Source organism: Salvelinus alpinus, chromosome 33 (assembly GCF_045679555.1).
Source record: "Salvelinus alpinus chromosome 33, SLU_Salpinus.1, whole genome shotgun sequence".
Lineage (NCBI taxonomy): Eukaryota > Metazoa > Chordata > Actinopteri > Salmoniformes > Salmonidae > Salvelinus > Salvelinus alpinus.
The window spans coordinates 14,097,958-14,123,702 of NC_092118.1; the positions used below are offsets into that span (position 1 = coordinate 14,097,958).

The 25,745-nt window shown below is 47.1% G+C and overlaps 1 protein-coding gene across 3 annotated transcripts in view; it reads right to left on the bottom strand.

The window, feature by feature from the left end:
• The window catches only part of LOC139563220 (piezo-type mechanosensitive ion channel component 1-like), an 84,324-nt gene that overhangs the window by 34,422 nt on the left and 24,157 nt on the right, over nt 1-25,745 (bottom strand). For 2 of the 3 annotated variants that reach the window (XM_071381634.1, XM_071381632.1), the window contains exons 2-5: nt 18,451-18,546; nt 2,071-2,193; nt 1,369-1,411; nt 915-1,071 (exon numbers count right to left, since the gene is read on the bottom strand). In XM_071381634.1, coding sequence (XP_071237735.1) covers nt 915-1,071; nt 1,369-1,411; nt 2,071-2,193; nt 18,451-18,546 — 419 coding nt within the window. Of the gene's footprint in view, nt 1-914; nt 1,072-1,368; nt 1,412-2,070; nt 2,194-18,450; nt 18,547-25,745 lie in introns of those variants that run through there. The other variant, XM_071381635.1, reaches the window with a different exon arrangement.

The window sequence follows — 25,745 nt, forward strand, 5'->3', positions numbered from 1 at the left end:
ACTTTTCTGCTCTTTTGCACACCAGTATCTCTACTTGCACATCATCATCTGCTCATTTATCACTCCAGTGTTAATCTGCTAAATTGTAATTACTTCGCTACTATGGCCTATTTATTGCCTACCTCCTCACACCATTTGCACACACTGTATATAGACTTTCTTCTTTCTATTGTATTATTGGCTGTATGTTTGTTTATTCCATGTGTAACTCTGTGTTGTTGTTTATGTCGCACTGTTTATGTTTGCTTTATCTTGGCCAGGTCGCAGTTGTAAATGAGAACTTGTCTCAACTAGCGCACCTGCATAAAAAAAGGTGAAATAAATATATATATATTTTAAATAAGGAAATACATGAAGTGCAACGCTGGAGAGATGACAGTTGCAGGTTCATGCCTATCAGAGCAGAGAGAGATCATAGAAAGTCAATCTCCTTCTAGTTATGTGAGAGATACTGGTGCGCTTCTCACACAGCCACAGCCACGCGTTGGTCTCAAACATAGGTTACAGTGTTGCGCAAACCATAAACCCGGCCCGGCCCAACCCAAATCAACTCTTAATCTACTTTTTCAAAAAAAATTGTGGGCGCAGGAGAATGAACAAATAAGAAACTCGAATGAACTTTGATGGCTTTTATTAAAAAATGTATATTGCAAAAAGTGACAACTATTTTTCATGACACGAAAGATACCAGATCTGGCCAAATAGGTTCCGGAACAAATCAGTCGAAATTTAGCACTGGATAATTTAGCACTGGATAGTCGAAATTTAGCACTGGATATAAGTGTTTCTGGGGTATTTTACCTAGCACTTGCATGAGAAATGTGTGTGCGTGTGCATGTCCCACATATGTCCCATATTATTAGCAGTATAGCGGTGAGGCCCAGTCTGTGTCTATAGAGTAGATAATCACTCACCCCCTGTGTAGAGTCTGAGGCTATGGACAGGAAAGTGACGTCATCTCTCTTCTTGACCAGCCGGTTACACACCACCAGGGTAACCAGGGAGATCACAAACACCCCCAGGTCAGGAGTCAGCAGACGCACCACACCCCACGGGTCATCCAGGGGCAGCCTAGAAGAAAGAGCCACATGCAGAGGTCAAAGGTCATCAAAGACCTAACGAGGAACTACAACGTGTACATTCTCACACACTTACACAAAGACAGTAAAGAGGGTACATAAATGATAACATGTACCACAACCAGTGAGTCATAAGATCAAAGAACAAACAGAAAGAACAAAAAGAGATGTAATTGGTTGAATTCTGCAGATAACATTAAATGATCTCTACACACAGTTCAGGGAGGCATGATCCTCAGTGACAAGATACACAGACCCAATGTGCTGTTTCCAAACATTCCTCACATACCTGGATACACCGACATGCCTCGATAGCGTCTCCCACAAACTACCTGTAAAGACAGAGAGTGTTAGGACTACCAGCTCTCCCCAGGCCACTCTGTCTCTGCCACAGAGTGTTGTTTAGGGGCGGGAAATGTCATACAAGGCAAAGACTCTACAGAAGAACTACAACATAGCGTACAGCTGCAGCTACCATAGATGTTCCCATGAGCCCCCAGTACCTCTGGGAGTCAGCCACCGTGTCGGTATTTGAACGGGTTTGTGAGGAGCCCAGGCATGGACAGACTGAAGCTGGAGTCAGCATGGTGGACTAACTCACATGGTACAGAGAAGCAAATAATATGACATCAAAGAATACTGCTTTAGCTCTTAAAGCTCCTTGAGGACATATTTATATGGCCTGGCCAAAATAAGTACAGACCACAAAACAAAATCCACATATTCTACAGTCGGACGGTTGTGAGCATGGAGCATTCACAAGCATCCCTTATAGCATTCCACGCTGGTGGCTAATGACAGAGCAGTAGACTGAGTGTGAAGAGAGCTGGACTTAACGTGTCAAAATAAATCAGAGGTGGAGGCTATGATTTCATGGAGTTTCTTTCGACTAAGTCAGGGGTGTCAAACTCATTCAGGCCATTGTTTAGAAATGCGGGCTGAAAACATGGCAATGGAACGGCCTGTGTCAAAGACGTCTATATTCACTCACAGTTGTTTCCCAGTGCATGGTCCAGGTCAGGGAGAGTGTACAGGCAGATCTGGAAGGAGACATGGGCTAGCAGGAAGAGAAGACTGGTGCAGAACAGAGCCTTGATGAAGCGTCCAGTATGTCCTGGAGAAAAGAGAGAGATGGAGTTAGAGGAGGGGAATGGGGGGGGGGGGGGGGGCAATGTAGAATATGAAAAGGGAGGATAATCAGTTCCTACCATCTCTCAGGTTCAATAGGTTCAGGAAATAGCAGGGTGTACAGTACTAACCGAGCATGAACTGGACAGCAGGTCATTATAGAGGGTGTGGGTTGAAGTGTTTTCCAAGGACCTGTCCTGATCTGACTGAACTAAACATCCTCAACATCATCCCACCTTCAAATGATGCTTCATTTTCCACCAGTCAGAACACATACTGAGACCATGGAGGCACTACTAATCACAGCAGTACGTTTATAGTCTAAGAAGGAATTGCTTGTAACAGTTAATTGCCCGTTTTTAAACAAAATGGGAACATTAGACTATTATCAAGCCTGTGGATGGCATAGAGGTACTGCCCGTGCAGAACTGTGCTGCTGACCATAAAATGCCCCCCTGCCCGCTCTAGCCCCGAATCCCCTCCTCGCCACAGGTTTGTGTGAGGCAGCTTTGATTGGTCTCCTCATAAAGCTGTCAGCTCCCATCGCTGGTGTAAAACAGGCCACAGTTAAGACACAGGCACAAACTCCCAGTGTAGTGAACGAAACGCTGTAGGTCCCTGTGGAATCCTGGGGGATTTTCCTTTACAGGCGTTGACTGGCTCAAGAAAATGAGCAGCTACAACAAGTCAGTGTTAAGGGACGAGCTTAAGGCTTTGATTGTGTTTTATAGGGCTGTTTTTCTCTGTGGCCTGCAGGGCAAAGGGTAGTTTAACGGCTCAGTGCTCCTCTATCACCCCCTCCATTACAGCAGACAGGAGGCTAGGTACTGCATTTACAGGCTTATCCCTGATCCCAGATTTAAGTTTATTCCACGAACACCAATTTACATTTATGACTAATACTAGACCTGAAGATGAAATAATATTCAACGTGACATTGCTATCTAGAGGTAGCACACCAGAGCAGTGAGAGAGGATTATTCATGGACCTGCTTTGTAAGCATCATCCTTTTAAATAATTTCACGCACAGTCAAGCATTCACGTTTGATTTCACGCGCACCACTCAGTGATGTGAACTTTGTGAAAAGGTTAAGATTGTTCTCTCCCCCCCCCCCCTTTTCAATTGTGCAGGATCAAGATCCATCACAGCCACTCTCTGTGTTGGACATGTTAATCTTTCCATGTATGAGATGGAAAGAAAAAGAGAGAGACGTGACAGGGCTGATCAAATGTCAGACACACAGCCTGCCTACTGTAACCCGCAGTGGAGACACATGCTAATAACATCTCAGTGTGTGTTTTGGAAAAGAAGGGACCCGTCCAAGAGACGAGTAAATAATATGGGAGGCGTTGTACACAACCAAGACCACCTGTTGAGGACGAGGTCATCCTGACTTTCTGCAGACAGCTCTACTCAACTGCTGCAACCCAAACCCCTGCACATAAGCTCATCTGTCTCCAAGTGTGTGTGTGTGTGTGTGTGTGTTTAAGTTAAGTTAAATTCACTGCACCGTCTTCTCTTTCTTCAATCCCCCCCGGCTCTCTACCCCTGCTACTGGAAAATCATAATGTCATTGCCATTACATGGACAGTCTCTTTAAAACTCAACTCCATAACAAATTCTGTAACTGCCTTGCTAATCGTCAGCATGTGTCCTGTGTCACAGTATAGTTCAAGGCTATTGAGTCCTTCCCTCTCCTGTAGGACCTGAAGGGCTATAAGCATAACCTTTCCAGGGTCGTCATGAAGCTGTCCATCTACTACATTCCTACGTTACATTACTCAGGACCGTCAGCTAGAGTAGCATGACCTCTAAAACATCTCAAAACTATGCACGCCTAGACCCACCTACCTGTATTTACACGGTCATTGCACACCACTAAGTAATCTGCACCGTTATCAAAGTTTTGGGATAGTTTCCTATTCCAAGAGATAAAGTAGGAATGGAATGTGGAGGTGCATTCCAGTGTCTTAATACAAGGCCAGAGGGAGACAGCTCCTCACAGGGAACCAGGGCATGGTATGTAGTGTTCTTTCCAGAGCAGGTTTCATATGATGGAGATCTCTCTGAGGAGAGACCAGCACAGCCACCAATGTGGAAACGACATCTGAGACCTGCAATTACTATGCCTAAGTACTACCAACACATAACACAAACATTATATTAAAATCACATCCATCTTCACACCAGGGATTTTTTAAATGTATTTTATTTATATAACCTTTATTTAACAAGGCAAGTCAGTTAAGAACAAATTCTTATTTACAATGAAGGCCGACACCGGACGACGCTGGGCCAATTGTGTGCTTCCCTATGGGACTCCCAATCACGGCCGGATGTGATTCAGCCTGGATTTGAACCAGGGACTGTAGTGTCGCCTCTTGTACTAAGATGCAGTGCCTTAGACCGCTGTGCCACTCGGGAGCATGACATGACAGCCATTGCAATCATGGCCTCATCATGTCTCATCAGATAGTGAACTATCTGAGAAGGTCTGGTTTTGGATCTGAGTGGGGGCAGCAGTGTTCTTGGTGAAAGCCAGAGGTGAGCAGAGGCCACTGGGTAATGTAGTTCACTACAGGGAGATCAAACCCAAACTCAGTGAATTGCAGGACCTTATCTAGGCCATGTTCGCCTTTTCTAGTTTATATTTTCAGAGACAGGCAGAAAAAAAAAAAAAACGGTTTCAGCGTGCGCCCTCCTTCCCCACTCACCCTGGTGCTGTATGCGTCGTAAAACCTCAACCAAAATCTGCAATCTGGGGTGACATTACTGGATTTTCCATGAAACAGGATCATTTGGAGGAATTCGAACATTTACGAGAGTAGTGCTGAACATTGTTCTAACAAGTCTTGTGACTGTAGTGCACCTGACATGGAGGGGTGCAGCAGGGTTTCTGGACCCGGGTTAGAGTGGAAAGGAAAACAGTCCACGTTGAAAGAGCAGGGTATTATGTTTAATTCTCAGGCCGCTAAACAGCCACAACTTTCACAGTTTGGTCTGGAGGTTATCCTGCAGCTGTTGGGTTTATTTATTCCTGTACACTATTTAGACTGAAGGGAGATGGAATAATAGGCACAAGTCGAAAAACAGAACCTAACTGAGTCTCATCCCTGAGAAATGAGCCGACTCCTGCCAGGCACTCTGAGTAATACTGTGCTGTGTTTGTTTTAATTCACACAAAAAAACGATGTATTTTCTTTAATTGCATTGACCTCATTTGTAAAAGGGGGAGATTTCAAAAAAGAGGACCTGAGGTATAATGGGTTATTTTTTTCCAGCACATCGTAAAAAGCTGGTTTAGATGGCTAGTGTAAACAGGGCTGTTATGTAGAGGAGTCCGCAGGGCCAGCCTCCGGACACAGCAGTCCAGGGTACAGAGGGCATGGTGGTTCTGTTAAAAACGCTATTTTCTGATGATTATTCCCTAATGGAATTTGGCCTTTAGGTACCCTCTCTAATGCTAGAGGTCACCGTAAAGCAGTTCTTAGTAACTGGTATCTGGGCCCTTGAGCCATAAAATCAGCCATGGGTGTCCTTAAGCGATTTTAAGACGTTTCAAATGTATAGTCTATTCAACCCCAAGGTCTCAGCCTTGATTTAATGCTTTGGCACCAGGCACGGAAGGGTGAAACAATGAAGAGATAAGGCAAGAGTATTTAGGTTTGCCCTCCCCTCTGGAGGGGGAGAGATTTGCTGTGAAACTGTCAGAGTAATGACATCCTATATCTATGTCTGTCTGTCTGTCTATCTGGTTGTCTGTCTATTAAATCTTTAAACATAGAAGTTGTTCGCCTTGTATTTTGCTTCGTGCATTTCTCCACACCTTGACCGGTTTTCATTTCCTAACACCATCCACTGACTGGAAACACACACACTGCATCTCTGGCCTACACCACCCGTACTGTACTGCTAAAATATTAGAGTGAGACAACACACTGACCCTGCTAGTTGATCTGCTTACTAGAGGGATCTCATTCACATGTTCTATGTGTGTAAACTCATTACACTAAGCTACATTTGTTTAAAAAATACCAATCAGCAACAATAATCAGCTACCCGAAGAAACAGCTACCCGATAGTAAACAAAAATGACTGACAACACCGACATTTCTGTTTTGTTGTTTGCATTACGTGTTTGGATCTTACACCATGTCCTGCTGCCTACGCGTATCTGGGCTGTTCTCTGACATCCTGTCCTGTCGCAGTACTGCGTTGGTGTGTGAAAAGCTGACGTTTGCGTAAGAAGACTGCTGAAATAACAGTGGTGTGTGGAATCCCAGTTTCTGTTGGGGCAGAGGAGCGGAGGGCACATAGCAGACACGCCTCTGGGAAAAGCTCCTCTCTGGCCCCATGGCCTCTCACTCTCAGGGCACTAATCAAACCAGGAGAAACAACCAAACAGGGGTCCACCGGCCCTCACTCCTCCCACCAGGGTTGGGGTCAATTCCATTTCAATTCCAAATGTTCCTCATTGAAAAGCATTAAAGACAACTGGAATTGAAATGGAATTGACCGCAACCCTGCCTCCCACATAACTCCCAGCAGCAGAGGCTGCTGAGGGGAGGACGGCTCATAATAATGTCTTGAGTCGAGTATAATGGCTGGAATGAAGTGAATGGAATAGTTTTAAACAGATGAAAACCATTTGATAACCACTCCATTCCAGTCATTATTTTGAGCCGTCCTCCCCTCAGCAGCCTCCACTGCCTTGCCGGTAAAGGAAAGGAAGGGTCAGGCTTGGCAAATATCCATAATATAGCCAATATGTTTGTAGGTGTACTTTACATGCCATTTAATGAAGATAGTGTTGTAATTTGTTTTCATTATTAAAATGATTTACAGGTTGACATGGTTTGTGATGAAATATGCAGTCTCTTTTCAGTGCACACTAGCAGTATATCATTTGGTGGACAGATACCTTACATACTGATGCTAGTTCTCTCTCATTATTCAAAATGCTGGACTATTTTCAATGACTAAACCTGCTCCATTTCTCCATAGGGGAAAATGACAAATAAAGGACCACAAATGTCAAATAAACCAGATGGGCCTATTGAGAGTGGACTCATATTTGTGTGAGAACAGACAGCTGTCCTGTCAAATATATCAGAATTGGAACAGAAATCATCTGAAATCACCTGCAAACTAGTTGTACGGCCCTTCCCACAGTCTATTCTCTGCCCAGTTTAAGCTATGGTCGGCCTCGAGTACTCATTTAGGGAGGCCTGGCCTGGTGTGCATTTCCCTCACACCCTCTCAATTATCAGCATGACAGTCTGTGACAGTTGGGCTTTTGGGCCTTTGAAAGCCACATGATGCCTTCCTCAACAAATGACACACAAAACAAAAACCAGAGGGGACATTCAACCCTCCATGTCTCAAACTGATGTTTCCCCGGCGACATGAAAGCTGTGGATATGGGCGATGTCTCGATATCGGTGCCTCAGGAAGGGACATTGTAAAGCCCCAGCAGGTGTGAATAGAATACACAGGGGAGGAGATTTGACGCAACACCCTGCGAGCGTCGGACCTGAATACCAGCGAATAAATCCCCTATCTTTTTCCGATGTTGGGAACACTGTAACCCAGCAGGCTCCAGACAGGTGCTCAATATTTGTCCTTTTACTTATCAGCTCTGGGGAAACGACAGTGTGTCCAGATTGTACAATACGGGGGATTTAGATAATAGGGAGCAAGCAATGGAAAATAGTCTTTTGAAGGGAATGTCAAACACAGTGTATCAGGTGATGTGTATTTGAGCTGGGGAGGAGCTGAAAGGGACTATTAAGGCGTATCACAGTCCTCTCTGTCAGTGGCCTCAATGAATCCAATGATACCATCCCTTATGGGCAATACAGTTGGTGAGATCCACTTAATTGAGTCTTCGCTTACGTTACTGAATGAATGACAATATGGGATCGATTCAATGACACAAAAGGGGAAAGCAAGAGCGCACATGCATGTGGTAGCCTGTATTAACTGTAATGCAGATGGAACAAGCTTCCTCTCTGTCTTCCTCTCCATCTCTGGAAACAGTCATAGTTTCCTTCTAGACAGGCCAGAGCGTCTGTAACCAGGTCAGCTCTCAGGGCAGTATGACATAAGACGGCTCCTTTAACCCTCTAATCCACAGAGGACATTGTGACCATGGCTACTCTCAACCCTAATATGCCCCCACGCTCCACCACATTCACGTGAGATTACATTTTCCCTGGAAAGGAGGAGCATGTGGAGGTGAGGCGGAGGGGTCGTTTCTGCTTGACGTCTCCAGAATCCTCCTGGTTCTGCCCCCTTGATTACATGGATCTGGTCCTCCCATGGAGGCCCGGACCAAGAAATGTGCTGATAATTGGAAGCAGGGAACGATTCAAGATGGTTTTCATTAAAACCGTTAATCCTATTCTCTGTCAGGCTTCATTTAATAGAGGCTGGCAGACTCTGGGACTTTCCTACAGGGAATCACCTCTACCAGCGAGTTCCACTGAAATAAACCTCTCACCATTTACACATATTCAGTTCCCCCAGCAATAGTCATGTGACCCCGCACAGTTTATCATGCTCAGATTTCCCTCCTTTTCCCCTCTAAAAGAAACATGGGTTATTGACCCTAACAGCACTGGAGACAGAATAGTATTAAACGCAGCTTGTTGATATAATCTCCCATCCTTTCATCGATGGAAAAATAAAGAACAAAAGAGAGAGAATGGGAGAATTCAACTGTTTTAATGATCTATAATAAGCGTGCTTCCGGTTCTGTGTATATTTACCCAGAGGCGGCAGGAACGGGGTCTGATTCACTGTAGACCTCATCACCAGTACAGGAACTGATAGCGCCCATTGGCTCTCAGGAGCGTGAGCCAGTTGATGTGTTGGATAAACAAGCCTCTGGGGGTTAAGGCTGGGTGCAGGGTGTGTGTGCTTATCTGTGCTGTTAAAAATGAGTCCCATTTCTATTGTTCGCTCTACAGCCACCATAGACCATTAAACTGCTACCACAGACAGGGATGTGGGTGGAGGATAGGGGAAGGATGTGGAAAGAGCGGATTTTCCAGACCTGAAATCATATCCACTGTTTGTTGGTATTTGATTAAGAGCCTCATTCTAATCACATTAGCCTACGTTAGCTCAACCGTCCCGCGGAGGACCCACCGATCCTGTAGAGGTTTTAAGAGCACACCAGGAGATTTGTCTGTATAAAATAGAGCAATATTTATGTAGAGTAAATCAATGAAACCACTTGGGTTTTGCTGAGCAAGAGCAGCGGCGGCAAAAAAAGAATAGAGCTGTCATGAGGTTAGCGCTATACTTCTCTACACCCACTTTACTATAGAATAAGGACGTCGTTGAGCAGTAGGTTTGTGCTGCTGACAGAATTTTTCTTTGTACAGTTCTGAAAAACAACATTTGCTGTGTTTTTATCATGTCTGCAGGAGATTAACACAGACTGCAACTAAGTACTGTGAGATCTGAACTTTATATCGAGGGAAAGCTGAGGGAAAAAAACGCACCATCAAATCATGAGAAGGTAGAGATTGAAAAACTCTCAACAGGAGTGTATTGTGGTAATCAAGTTTGACTTCCAGAGCAGAGTCAAGAATAAGAGGTTTCTGTATTTTTCAGATGAATTCCTGTCTCGTTGCCATCGCAGATTCCTGGCCATTAGGTTTTTCACTTTCCACATTAATATCATAGCTATTTCTCTGCAAATGAGTTTTTATTCCAAACCAGACCACACATTTCTACACATAAAAGTAACCAGGAAATAGAACTAGAGCTTGTGTGGCCCTGTGTGTTATAGTCAACAGGCCCAAATTCAATCACTCTTTAAAGGGGTAATCCAGAGTTCAAGAAATGACAAAGCGGGTCCCCCACCACTTGTTTTGGTAAACAGCTGAGGGATGGTGCTTGAGAAATAGAAACCACTCTCAAATGAATAGACAGAGCTATGAATGCCAGGACTGACCTGACCATCTATGAGATAAAAAAATATTTTAACTATGCTTGTTTACATTGACTTTGTTTCCAAACATTGGAGTAAAACAAGCTTATATTTTGGGTTCTGATGGGTATGACAGTCGAACTAAGCTCAAGGCAGTTATAAGATACACTACCGTTCAAAAGTTTGGGGTCACTTAGAAATGTCCTTGTTTTTGAAAAAAAAGCTAATTTTTTGTTCATTAAAATAACATCAAATTGATCAGAAATACAGTGTAGACATTGTTAATGTTGTAAATGACTATTGTAGCTAGAAACGGCTGATTTTTTATGGAATATCTACATTGGCGTACTTGTGTTAGCTAATCCAAGTTTATCATTTTAAAAGGCTAATTGATCATTAGAAAACTATTTTGCAATTATGTTAGCACAGCTGAAAACTGTTGTTCTGATTAATGAAGCAATTAAACTGGCCTTCTTTAGACTAGTTGAGCATCTGGAGCATCAGCATTTGTGGGTTCAATTACAGGCTCAAAATGGCCAGAAACAAAGAACTTTCTTCTGAAACTCATCAGTCTATTCTTGTTCTGAGAAATGAAGGCTATTCCATGTGAGAAACTGCCAAGAAACTGAAGATCTCGTACAATGCTGTGTACTATTCCCTTCAAAGAACAGCGCAAACTGCCTCTAACCAGAATAGAAAGAGGAGTGGGAGGCCCTGGTGCACAACTGAGCAAGAGGACAAGTACATTAGAATGTCTAGTTTGAGAAACAGATGCCTCACAAGTCCTCAACTGGCAGCTTCATTAAATAGTGCATAATTTGGGCAATATCAAAAGGGAGCTGGTTAAGTCACCTGCTGTGTGTTTTGGCAGGCCCCAGGCTCTCACTCAAGACCCATACAAAGCTGGATGTAAAGCCTTCTGTAAGTGCCCGTCTACCTGCCTGGCTAACCTGGCATCATCCTGACACCGCCCAGCCCAGCGGGCACACAGCTGCCAGCCTCCACAGAGGAAATGAGAGAGGGCAAAGCCACACACCTGAATCTAATCCATGGCTTACTATTGCATAACACCCACAAACATCACCTCCAGCTGTCAAATTGAGATTATAAACTGGGTAGTTTGGATACTGGATGCTGATTGGCTAAAACAGCATTTAGCCGTGTGTATGTGAGACCGTATACCATGACTATGACATTTAGCCTTTTCCGCTTTATATCGTTGCGTCTTTTCACGTCGATAAAATGGCTACATCAACAGTAGTTCGACATGCCGATGTAGAAAATAAGCGTTTAGATTAATTTGAGAGAAACCGAAAATAATACTGTGAAACAAACAAAGTGGGCACCTACCTGCTTCACTGACTGGTGTGCAGAAAAAGGGACACACTGTGAGTTTGGGAATACAACAAAAACGGAGCTGAACGTCATTCTACAGAACTTGTATGGTTCAGTGAGAAACATGAATGGTGAAGAATATGGGATGAGCAGCTACAATGGACTCAGGTTTGAACCGACATATCAACAACCCGCCTCTCAGTTTGGCATGGAGTGTACAGAAGGACACCGAATTCACAACGAGCAACAATGTGTCTGTCGGCATAATTAAAAAGTTGAGGGAAGAGGGGTGTGACAAAGCTGCCCACCAGTGAACAGCTACATATGGAATGTAACTGTTAGCTAGCTAAATCATTCTAATCAATCAATATTTCTTTATAAAGCCCTTCTTACATCAGCTGATGTCACAAAGTGCTGTATAGAAACCCAGCCTAAAATCCCAAACAGCAAGCAATGCAGGTGACTGGCTCAGTTTTAATGTACCCTGACAATATAACCGCTATGTAGGCCTAACTATTACTATAACTATGCTGCAATAGTTTGTGTCGGGGGGCTAGGGTCAGTCTGTTATATCTGGAGTATTTCTCCTGTCTTATCCAGTGTCATGTGTGAATTTAAGTATGCTCTCTCTAATTCTCTTTCTCTTCTCTCGGGGGACCTAAGCCCTAGGACCATGCCTCAGGACTACCTGGCCTGATGACTCCTTGCTGTCCTCAGTCCACCTGGTCATGCTGCTGCTCCAGTTCTGTTCTGCCTGCGGCTATGGAACCCTGACCTGTTCACCGGACGTGCTACCTTGTCCCAGACCTGCTGTTTTTCCGACTCTCTCTACCACACCTGCTGTCTCTAACTCTGAATGATCGGCTATGAAAAGCCAACTGACATTTACTCCTGAGGTGCTGACCTGTTGAACCCTCTACAACCACTGTGAATATTATTATCTGTCCATGCTGGTCAAGTATGAACTTTTGAACATCTTGGCCATGTTCTGTTATAATCTCCACCCGGCACAGCCAGAAGAGGACTGGCCACCCCTCAGAGTTTGGATCCTCTCTAGGTTTCTTCCTAGGTTCCAGCCTTTCTAGGGAGTTTTTCCTAGCCACCGTGCTTCCATATCTGCATTGCTTGCTGTTTGGGGTTTTAGGCTGGGTTTCTGTACAGCACTTTGTGACATCAGCTGATGTAAAAACGGCTTTATAAATACATTTGATTGATTAGCTAACGCTATTGTCTTACGTTTCAGGTCACACAAAATGGCAGCAGCTCCCCAGTTAAAAGAATGGCATCCATTTCCAGCAGTGTGGAGCCAACAAACGACAACATGGGCAGACTGTTACGGAAGCTAGAGTGGAAACCGGTCGCATTCCGCTTCGCTCCTCAGGTAGTATCACATTTTCACATTCTCATTTCATTTCATTACAGTACAACGGTTTGATTTGTTTAATCTTAGCTAGCTACTTAGCCGTCTTTGTATCAAAGATAATTGCGTAGCTAGCCAGCTATTCTTCGTTCTTTTAACGTAACTTTTAACGTAACGTAGTCAACACTGCTACCTAGCCAGCTAGCCACCGAACAGCAACACTGTAGTAACTATTACATTCAACGGAACGACTCGATTAGTGTAGTGTTAGCTAGCTACATAGTTGTCTTTGCTGTCTTTGTTTCTAAGATAACTGCGTAGTTTAGACTAATTCGGTTAGCTAGCCAGCTATTTTTCGTCCTTTTAACGTAACGTAACGTAGTCAACACTGCTCGCTAGCCAGCTAGCCACCGAATAGCAACACTGTAGAAACTATTACATTCAACGGATCAACGGAACGATTGATTAGTGTAGTGTTAGCTAGCTACATAGTTGTCTTTGCTGTCCTTGTATCTAAGACAATTGTGTAGTTTATACTAATTAACGAGCCAGTTACCGAGGTTACATAGCTAGCTACCGAGGTTACCTAGCCAGCGACACTCTCAAACAAAGTCAACAACGCAGCCACTGCTAGCTAGCCCACTTCCGCAGTACTGTATCATTTTAATAATTTTGGTCAATAAGATTTCTGCAACGCAAGCTTAACCTTCTGAACATTCGAGACGTGTAGTTCACTTGTGTAGTTCACTTGTCATTCCAATCTCCTTTGCATTAGCGTAGCCTCTTCTGTAGCCTGTCAACTATGTGTCTGTCTATCCCTGTTCTCTCCTCTCTGCACAGACCATACAAACGCTTCACACCGCGTGGCCGCGGCCACCCTAACCTGGTGGTCCCAGCGCGCACCACCCACGTGGAGTCCCAGGTCTCCGGCAGCCTCTGGAACTGCCGATCTGCGGCCAACAAGGCAGAGTTCATCTCAGCCTATGCTTCCCTCCAGTCCCTCGACTTCTTGGCACTGACGGAAACATGGATCACCACAGATAACACTGCTACTCCTACTGCTCTCTCCTCGTCTGCCCACGTGTTCTCGCACACCCCGAGAGCTTCTGGTCAGCGGGGTGGCGGCACCGGGATCCTCATCTCTCCCAAGTGGTCTTTCTCCCTTTCTCCCCTTACCCATCTGTCTATCGCCTCCTTTGAATTCCATGCTGTCACAGTTACCAGCCCTTTCAAGCTTAACATCCTTATCATTTATCGCCCTCCAGGTTCCCTTGGAGAGTTCATCAATGAGCTTGATGCCCTGATAAGCTCCTTTCCTGAGGACGGCTCACCTCTCACAGTTCTGGGTGACTTTAACCTCCCCACGTCTACCTTTGACTCATTCCTCTCTGCCTCCTTCTTTCCACTCCTCTCCTCTTTTGACCTCACCCTCTCACCTTCCCCCCCTACTCACAAGGCAGGCAATACGCTTGACCTCATCTTTACTAGATGCTGTTCTTCCACTAACCTCATTGCAACTCCCCTCCAAGTCTCCGACCACTACCTTGTATCCTTTTCCCTCTCGCTCTCATCCATCACTTCCCACACTGCCCCTACTCGGATGGTATCGCGCCGTCCCAACCTTCGCTCTCTCTCCCCCGCTACTCTCTCCTCTTCCATCCTATCATCTCTTCCCTCTGCTCAAACCTTCTCCAACCTATCTCCTGATTCTGCCTCCTCAACCCTCCTCTCCTCCCTTTCTGCATCCTTTGACTCTCTATGTCCCCTATCCTCCAGGCCGGCTCGGTCCTCCCCTCCTGCTCCGTGGCTCGACGACTCATTGCGAGCTCACAGAACAGGGCTCCGGGCAGCCGAGCGGAAATGGAGGAAAACTCGCCTCCCTGCGGACCTGGCATCCTTTCACTCCCTCCTCTCTACATTTTCCTCTTCTGTCTCTGCTGCTAAAGCCACTTTCTACCACTCTAAATTCCAAGCATCTGCCTCTAACCCTAGGAAGCTCTTTGCCACCTTCTCCTCCCTCCTGAATCCTCCTCCCCCTCCTCCCCCCTCCTCCCTCTCTGCAGATGACTTCGTCAACCATTTTGAAAAGAAGGTCGACGACATCCGATCCTCGTTTGCTAAGTCAAACGACACCGCTGGTTCTGCTCACACTGCCCTACCCTGTGCTCTGACCTCTTTCTCCCCTCTCTCTCCAGATGAAATCTCGCGTCTTGTGACGGCCGGCCGCCCAACAACCTGCCCGCTTGACCCTATCCCCTCCTCTCTTCTCCAGACCATTTCCGGAGACCTTCTCCCTTACCTCACCTCGCTCATCAACTCATCCTTGACCGCTGGCTACGTCCCTTCCGTCTTCAAGAGAGCGAGAGTTGCACCCCTGCTGAAAAAACCTACACTCGATCCCTCCGATGTCAACAACTACAGACCAGTATCCCTTCTTTCTTTTCTCTCCAAAACTCTCGAACGTGCCGTCCTTGGCCAGCTCTCCCGCTATCTCTCTCAGAATGACCTTCTTGATCCAAATCAGTCAGGTTTCAAGACTAGTCATTCAACTGAGACTGCTCTTCTCTGTATCACGGAGGCGCTCCGCACTGCTAAAGCTAACTCTCTCTCCTCTGCTCTCATCCTCCTAGACCTATCGGCTGCCTTCGATACTGTGAACCATCAGATCCTCCTCTCCACCCTCTCCGAGTTGGGCATCTCCGGCGCGGCCCACGCTTGGATTGCGTCCTACCTGACAGGTCGCTCCTACCAGGTGGCGTGGCGAGAATCTGTCTCCTCACCACGTGCTCTCACCACTGGTGTCCCCCAGGGCTCTGTTCTAGGCCCTCTCCTATTCTCGCTATACACCAAGTCACTTGGCTCTGTCATAACCTCACATGGTCTCTCCTATCATTGCTATGCAGACGACACACAATTAATCTTCTCCTTTCCCCCTTCTGATGACCAGGTGGCGAATCGCATCTCTGCATGTCTGGCAGACATATCAGTGTGGATGACGGACCACCACCTCAAGCTGAACCTCGGCAAGACGGAGCTGCTCTTCCTCCCGGGGAAGGACTGCCCGTTCCATGATCTCGCCATCACGGTTGACAACTCCATTGTGTCCTCCTCCCAGAGCGCTAAGAACCTTGGCGTGATCCTGGACAACACCCTGTCGTTCTCAACTAACATCAAGGCGGTGGCCCGTTCCTGTAGGTTCATGCTCTACAACATCCGCAGAGTACGACCCTGCCTCACACAGGAAGCGGCGCAGGTCCTAATCCAGGCACTTGTCATCTCCCGTCTGGATTACTGCAACTCGCTGTTGGCTGGGCTCCCTGCCTGTGCCATTAAACCCCTACAACTCATCCAGAACGCCGCAGCCCGTCTGGTGTTCAACCTTCCCAAGTTCTCTCACGTCACCCTGCTCCTCCGCTCTCTCCACTGGCTTCCAGTTGAAGCTCGCATCCGCTACAAGACCATGGTGCTTGCCTACGGAGCTGTGAGGGGAACGGCACCTCAGTACCTTCAGGCTCTGATCAGGCCCTACACCCAAACAAGGGCACTGCGTTCATCCACCTCTGGCCTGCTCGCCTCCCTACCACTGAGGAAGTACAGTTCCCGCTCAGCCCAGTCAAAACTGTTCGCTGCTCTGGCACCCCAATGGTGGAACAAACTCCCTCACGACGCCAGGACAGCGGAGTCAATCACCACCTTCCGGAGACACCTGAAACCCCACCTCTTCAAGGAATACCTAGGATAGGATAAAGTAATCCTTCTGACCCCCCCCCCCCCCTTAAAAGATTTAGATGCACTATTGTAAAGTGGTTGTTCCACTGGATGTCATAAGGTGAATGCACCAATTTGTAAGTCGCTCTGGATAAGAGCGTCTGCTAAATGACTTAAATGTAAATGTAAATGGGCAAGCCAACAATAACATGGGACAATTTTTACATTTGTGCACAATAAATGGCAACATTCAGATCAACATTAATAAATAATGTGTTAGTCACTCTGAAGTGGCTGGCACTAATGCTCGGTTCTTGCATACTGTAACGCTCGTCCTCCTCCTCGTCTGAAGAGGAGCATGGATCGGACCAAAATGCAGCGTGGGTTGAATACATATTTGTTTATTAAAGAAAGACGAAGACGGAAAAACACTTGATAAACTACAAAACAATAAACGACGTGAACAGACCTGTACTTGAGAACATAAAACAAGAACGCACGGACAGGAAAGAACACACGAATGAATGAACGAAACGAACGAAAACAGTCCCGTGTGGCACAAACACTGACACAGGAACAATCACCCACAAACAAACAGTGAGAACAGCCTACCTTAATATGGTTCTCAATCAGAGGAAACGTAAAACACCTGCCCCTGATTGAGAACCATATCAGGCTAATAACAATGAACCCAACATAGAAACACATAACATAGAATGCCCACCCAGCTCACGTCCTGACCAACTAAACAAAGACAAAACAAAGGAAATAAGGTCAGGAACGTGACACATACATTTAATGTAAGCTTGCTAGCTAGCCTGTGGCTGTTGCATAGCAACAGTCTAGCAACGAGACTTTTGTCCTGTGTAACGAGTGCGCTGAGAGTCAGGAAGCAAGTTCAGGGAGTGAGTGTTTTAATAATTAAAATAAACACGAAACACAAAAAACGCACCGACATGAAACAGAGTCAATAACACCTGAGGAAAGAACCAAGGCGAGTGACAGATATAGGGAAGATAATCAGGGAGGTGATGGAGTCCAGGTGAGTGTCATGAGGCGCAGGTGCGCGAGACGATGGTGACAAGCGTGCGGGATAATCAGCAGCCTGATGACCTAGAGGCCGGAGAGGGAGTATACGTGACATCCGGACTACTTTTTTGGGCGGAATCTATTTATTCTGAATTTATTTATTAAAGCAACATTTTCAATTTAGATGTGTAGTTCCTTGCCTTACTGTGATGGCAACCGGTTTTATAAAAGCAATAAGACACCTCGGGGGTTAGTGGTATATGGCCAATATAACACAGCTAAGGGCTGTATCCAGGCACTCCGCGTTGCGTCATGCGTAAGCACAACCCTTAGCCTTGCGTAAGCACAACCCTTAGCCGTGGTATATTGGCCATATATCACACCCCCTCAGGCCTTATTGCTTAAATAGCTGAGAGGAAAAACCAATCACTTATAAACCTCCAAAGATCCTGTATTTACTGGAGTGTATCAGAGTTGCAGTCCTCATAGGTTTGGAGGTAAAATATAGGTAGAAGTTAGTGGTTAAGATTTTGCCATGTAATCTACAGAAGCGGTCTGTCTGAAAGCAATTACAACACAGACGCTGTGGTATGTATGAGGATGTGAACCATGCTCTGAAAACCTGTTTCATCCTTTTTTTTCTTAAACCACAATTAATTTTGGATCGTATTGCAAATGTTTTGTCTGTGCTCTTCTGTTATATTGCACAACTTCCAAACACCGCACCATTTGATCAACGTCAATCTCAATGCTGCGGTGAGAGGTCTCGGCATTCCCACTTACAACCACACCTACCCACCCACGCCTGAAACTATTAAAACAAGCAGGAGTTACCAAATGACGGGAAGGACTGGCATGTTGTCTTACCTCGTAGTGTGTGTTTGTTGGGCCACAGGAACCATGGCAGTAGCAGCAGGTAGAGCAGGTAGACCAGAGATAGGGCATTGTAGCGAAACAGGCAGGCTGGGGACACACAGAGGTCAGAGGACAGGCACGACACAGACAAACATCACAGTCAATGACTAATACACAGCAATTTTTCTGAGTGATTGAATGATCTAGGTACAAATCTGTGAATTGAGGTGCCATTGATGTGTGGACTTTTGAATAACCAGAGAGAGGTGAAAGGGTGAGGGCTGAGACTGGGGTTGAATTGCTTGAGAATGAACGCCTCTGCCTTTCATCACCAAGCCTCCCTGACACCCTCTGACACTTGTATTGGTTTGTAACCGCATGCCTCACACATCCACACACACCTCCCCTACTGGAAAACAGTGGAACATCTAATGAGTCTACATACAAGCAGGGCTCTCTCAGGTCCCTGTGAAAGCAGCAATGCTGGATTGGGTTAACAGTAACACAGAGCTGGATGGCAAGCCAACCGTGGCCTGCTCTGCACTAAACATTCCTTTAATAATGATGATTATTATTATGCTGATAATACACCAGACCCTGTGATTGTCCAGGCATAAGCTGGTTACTCAGCCTGTGTTCAGTGAACTAGCTAGATGCTGGTCATTTGAGCGGCTGCCAGGGTACACGAGGGCTTTCCAGACCGCCTGCTGGGGCCCTGGGAGGGCTGCCTTCACACCCCTGCTCCTCTTCTCTCTCCGCTCCCCGGCTGAGCTCTGAGACTGGAAGGGGGGAGCTGGGAGCCCAGCGCTCTGATTCCCCTATGCTGTGTTCTGCCCCTTGGGCTCTGGATCCAGGCCTGTTAGAGTCCTGCCACAACCATCCGTCTCACAGCGTTTCATCCTCACACAACCAACTCTCATCTGGCCCTGTGGGTTTGCCCCTCAGTAACCTAAAGTAGCAGGCGTAAAAGAAACAGCTGAGCAGGGTCGGAAGAACCCATAAGCATCCGGTTCAGGCTTCACCTCTTCTCTGTTTTTCCTCTGAAAACCGGATGCTTCCGTTTTCCACTGACCCCACTGAGGGTGGCCCCACAGAGACCCAGCAGGGAAACGCAGCAATGCACCGCACAGTGTCCACAGCTGACGGCAGAGAACCCACCCTACACATCACAACATATCCACCATAATAATGCCTGGCAGTCAGTCACCCAGTACAGTACTGTGTCCCAGCCCTGCAGGCGCTCCGCCCCGGCCTACAGTCTGCTACAGATCTATAATTAACGCAACCAGAATGGGAGAACAAAGACAGGCTTTGTCCTATAAGTGAGAGTCAATGAGCTAGCTAGCGTGTGGCCCACAGCGCTGTTTGTTCTAAGGATTTCACTGGCCCACTCCAGGGCGCCTTTCTACTAATTCTGGCTTAATTGTTAGCGAAATTTCAACAGTTCTCACTCTCTCCTTCTTTCATGTGGATCATATAGGGACAATATATATTTTTTATATAACGCGTGCAAAATGTCAAGTGTCATGTGCAGTGTAATGTCTTTAGCAAACTCACAGTGGCAGAGAACCTGCCAATGATCTTGAGGATGGACCAGTTAGGCTGACAACATTGGCTGAGGGGCGAGTCACTGCGACTTACTGTTTTGACTTAATGTACATATTCCCATGGTTACCTCACCCACGCATGATGTAATGTGACATGAGCTAATGCCGGGTTTCCCAAACTCGGTCCTGGGCCCCCCCACCCTACCCCCCTGCGTGCACGTTTCGTTTTTTGCCGTAGCACTACACAACTGAATCAAAGAATCAAAGCTTGATGATTAATTGGCTATTTGAATCAGCTGTGTAGAGCTAGGGCAAGAAACAAAACATGCACCTGGGGGAGGCAGCATTTGATGGGCTGATAAAGGTGACAATGTCGACTCTGGTTTACTGGGTCTCTAGTCCCCGCCCAGCCAAGGGTGAGGTCTACCTCAGAATGTGTGTGATTCAAGTTAATCTTTTCAACACTGACCACAGACTGCTGCAGGGAGGTTTTATGGTCAAAGACCAGCAGCCTTGTGTCTGTCTCTAATCGGCTGGTTCTGGATCAGAGGGTGAGGTCATTAGCTTCTCATCCCACAATCAACAGGCTTCGACAGAGAGCAGAGAGGGGAAATGCCCCTAGTCTGCTCTTAGTATACTGTAAATATGTGCTGCTAATAGGTAGTGAGAGCTTTTTCCTTTCTATCAATCCTTCTCACCATCATTGAATCTCAAGCATCCTCGCTCGCATGTGCACACATACATTCATACCCTCACACACACTCCTACCCACGCACTAAACCAGCCGGTGACACAGTGCAGAAAAATGGGCCGCAACTCAACTGAAGCAAGGAAAAGTTCAACAGTGTGAGGAGTTCATCCTGCGTTTCCTTCTTTCTTTCCATCACACTTCATCCATCTCTCTGACTGGCTGGCCGTCTGTTTACCTCCTCTGTAGCATAACCCTGGTGTTTCCATTCCCCTGCCTGCCTGGCTGCCTGACTGCCTGAGCAGCTACACTACACTACCTATTGCACCCAGCTAGGAAAATAAAGGTCAGCAAATCAGGATTACTGTAAGTCAGGGGCTTTAATACTGTATGAACAATGTCCACTGTTCAAATACTGAAGAATCTCCTTATTAACAATCAATGAGAGATGAGCGGTTCGGATGAGTAGCAGTATTAGACGTTCTCAAACAAACACACGCTTTCACACACACCAAACATCTGTCAATCAGGTGTGGCGTGAGTGGGACAGACTGTCACGACTTCCGCCAAAGTCGGGTCCTCTCCTTGTTCGGGCGGCGGTCAGCATCGCCGGTCTTCTAGCCATCATCGATCCACTTTTCATTTTCCATGTGTTTTGTCTTGTTTTTCCTCACACCTGGTTTCAATTCCCTCAATCATTTGTTGTGTATTTAACCCTCTGTTCCCCCCATGTCTTTGTGTGGGATTGTTTATTGTAAGTGCTTGTGCACGTGTTGTTTGGTGCGCGACAGGGTTTTGTACCCAACTTATCTTGTTTATTTTATGCCGTGGGTTTATGTTATTAAACTGCTCCGGCTATTACCAAGTTCTGCTCTCCTGCGTCTGACTTCCCTGCCACTGATTACGCACCCCTTACAGAATCCCACACCAACTATATGGAGTCAGCAGGAGCAGGTGCCCCTGGAATAAGGGTCTCCACCGTGCGCATTCACCCCGAATATGCCGATTTGGCTCTCGCCTTCTCCAAAAAGAAGGCGACTCAATTACCACCCCATCGACGGGGCGATTGTGCGATAAATCTCCTGGTAGACGCTGCACTTCCCAGGAGTCACGTGTATCCCCTCTCACAGGCGGATACGGAGGCTATGGAAACATATGTCTCCGAATCCCTGCATCAGAGGTACATTCGGTCCTTCACTTCACCCGCCTCCTCAAGTTTCTTTTTTGTGAAGAAGGAGGGAGGTCTGCGCCCGTGTATGGACTACCGAGGCCTAAATCAGATCACGGTGAGGTACAGTTACCCGCTACCTCTTATCGCCACGGCGATTGAGTCAATGCACAGGGCGTGCTTCTTCACCAAACTAGATCTCAGGAGTGCTAACAACCTGGTGCGTATCAGGGAGGGAGACGAGTGGAAGACGGGGTTCAGTATGATTTCAGGGCATTATGAGTACCTCGTCATGTCTTACGGGTTGATGAATGCTTCATCAGTATTTCAAGCCTTTGTAGACAAGATTTTCAGGGACCTGCACGGGCAGGTTGTAGTGGTGTATATTGATGACATTCTGATATACTCCGCTACACGCGCCGAGCATGTGTCCCTGGTACGCAGGGTGCTTGGTCGACTGTTGGAGCATGACCTGTACGTCAAGGCTGAGAAATGCCTGTTCTTCCAGCAGTCCGTCTCCTTCCTAGGGTACCGCATTTCCACCTCGGGGGTGGAGATGGAGAGTGACCGCATTTCAGCCGTGCGTAATTGGCCGACTCCCACCACGGTAAAGGAAGTGCAGCGGTTCCTAGGGTTCGCCAATTACTACCGGAGGTTTATCCGGGGTTTTGGTCAGGTAGCGGCTCCCATTACCTCACTGCTGAAGGGGGGCCCGGTGCATTTGCAGTGGTCGGCTGAGGCGGACAGGGCTTTTGGTCACCTGAGGGCTCTGTTTACCTCGGCTCCCGTGCTGGCCCATCCGGATCCCTCTTTAGCGTTCATAGTGGAGGTGGACGCGTTCCGAGGCTGGGATTGGAGCCGTGCTCTCTCAGCGCTCAGGTACGCCACCGAAGCTCCGCCCCTGTGCCTTCTTCTCGAAGAAGCTCAGCCCGGCGGAGCGAAACTATGACATGGGGGACCGGGAGCTGTTGACTGTCGTCAAGGCTCTGAAGGCGTGGAGACATTGGCTTGAGGTGCTGAACACCCTTTTCTCATCTGGACTGACCACCGCAATCTTGTTTATTTTATGCCTTGGGTTTTTGTTATTAAACTGCTCCGGCTATTACCAAGTTCTGCTCTCCTGCGTCTGACTTCCCTGTCACTGATTACGCACCCCTTACACAGACAGAGTACTGAGATCAGAGATCCTGTGGTGCAGAAACAGAGAGAAAGGCCATGTGATCAAGGGGGCAATTAGCCATCCAGGGAGAGGAGTGGGTTCCTCCTCTCAAAAAGCAGCACTACCTCACTCGGTTATTCCTATAGGGTCAAAGCCGTAACATCCCAGCCTAGACTCCCACCACCAACGACTCTAAATAGCAGAGCCCATAGACTCTCAAACTATGCATCGGATAGATTCTGGAAATTATGGTAATCGACATTGGAAAAACCAACAGCATGCCGCAGAGCTGGGGTCGTGACGCATCTCTGAGGAACTTAACTTAACTTAACTTCCGGCGCCGAAAAGAGATGGCCGCCTCGCTTCGCGTTCCTTGGAAAATATGCAGTATTTTGTTTTTTTACGTGTTATTTCTTACATCTGTACCCCAGGTAATCTTAGGTTTCATTACATACAGTCGGGAGGAACTACTGAATATACGATTAACGTCAACTCATCATCGTTCCTACCAGGAATATGACTTTCCCGAAACGGATCCAGTGTTTTGCCTTCCACCCAATACAATGGATCTGATCCCAGCCGGCGACCCTGTGCGACGCCGAAAAAGGGGCAAACGAGGCGGTCTCGTGGTCAGGCTTCGGAGACGGGCACATCGCGCTCCACTCCCTAGCATACTACTCGCCAATGTCCAGTCTCTTGACAACAAGGTTGATGAAATCCGAGCACGGGTAGCATTCCAGAGAGACATCAGGGATTGCAACGTGCTCTGCTTCACGGAAACATGGCTAACTCAAGGGACGCTAACGGAGTCGGTGCAGCCAGCTGGTTTCTTCATGCATCGCGCCGACAGAAACAAACATCTTTCCGGTAAGAAGAGGGGCGGGGGGGTATGCCTTATGATTAACGAGAAGTGGTGTGATCATCATAACAACACACAGGAACTCAAGTCATTCTGTTCACCTGATCTAGAACTCCTCACAATCAAATGTCGACCGCATTATCTACCAAGGGAATTCTCTTCAATCATAATCACAGCCGTATATATTCCCCCCCAAGCAGACACATCGATGGCCCTGAACGAACTTTATCTGACTCTTTGTAAACTGGAAACCACACACCCTGAGGCTGCATTCATCGTAGCTGGGGATTTTAACAAGGCTAATCTAAAAACAAAACTCCCTAAATTCTATCAGCATATCGATTGTGCTACCAGGGCTGGAAAAACCCTAGACCATTGTTATACTAATTTCCGCGACGCATATAAGGCCCTCCCCCGCCCCCCTTTCGGAAAAGCTGACCACGACTCCATTTTGTTGATTCCAGCCTACAAACAGAAACTCAAACAACAGGCTCCCGCGCTCAGGTCTGTTCAACGCTGGTCCGACCAATCTGAATCCACGCTTCAAGACTGCTTCGATCACGCGGATTGGAATATGTTCCGCATCGCGTCCAACAACAATATTGACGAATATGCTGATTCGGTGAGCGAGTTCATTAGGAAGTGCATTGACGATGTCGTACCCACAGCAACGATTAAAACATTCCCAAACCAGAAACCGTGGATTGACGGCAGCATTCGCGTGAAACTGAAAGCGCGAACCACTGCTTTTAACCAGGGCAAGGTGACCGGAAGCATGACCGAATACAAACAGTGTAGCTATTCTCTCCGCAAGGCAATCAAACAGGCTAAGTCCCAGTACAGAGACAAAATCGAGTCGCAATTCAACAGCTCAGACACAAGAGGTATGTGGCAGGGTCTACAGTCAATCACGGATTACAAAAAGAAAACCAGCCCCGTCGCGGACCAGGATGTCTTGCTCCCAGACAGGCTAAACAACTTTTTTGCCCGCTTTGAGGACAATACAGTGCCACTGACACGGCCCCCTACCAAAACCTGCGGGCTCTCCTTCACTGCAGCCGAGGTGAGTAAAACATTTAAACGTGTTAACCCTCGCAAGGCTGCAGGCCCAGACGGCATTCCCAGCCGCGTCCTCAGAGCATGCGCAGACCAGCTGGCTGGTGTGTTTACGGACATATTCAATCAATCCTTATCCCAGTCTGCTGTTCCCACATGCTTCAAGAGGGCCACCATTGTTCCTGTTCCCAAGAAAGCTAAGGTAACTGAGCTAAACGACTACCGCCCCGTAGCACTCACTTCCGTCATCATGAAGTGCTTTGAGAGACTAGTCAAGGACCATATCACCTCCACCCTACCGGACACCCTAGACCCACTCCAATTTGCTTACCGACCCAATAGGTCCACAGACGACGCAATCGCAACCACACTGCACACTGCCCTAACCCATCTGGACAAGAGGAATACCCATGTGAGAATGCTGTTCATCGATTACAGCTCAGCATTTAACACCATAGTACCCTCCAAACTCGTCATCAAGCTCGAGACCCTGGGTCTCGACCCCGCCCTGTGCAACTGGGTCCTGGACTTCCTGACGGGCCGCCCCCAGGTGGTGAGGGTAGGTAACAACATCTCCACCCCGCTGATCCTCAACACTGGGGCCCCACAAGGGTGCGTTCTGAGCCCTCTCCTGTACTCCCTGTTCACCCACGACTGCGTGGCCATGCACGCCTCCAACTCAATCATCAAGTTTGCGGATGACACTACAGTGGTAGGCTTGATTACCAACAACAACGAGACGGCCTACAGGGAGGAGGTGAGGGCCCTCGGAGTGTGGTGTCAGGAAAATAACCTCACACTCAACGTCAACAAAACAAAGGAGATGATTG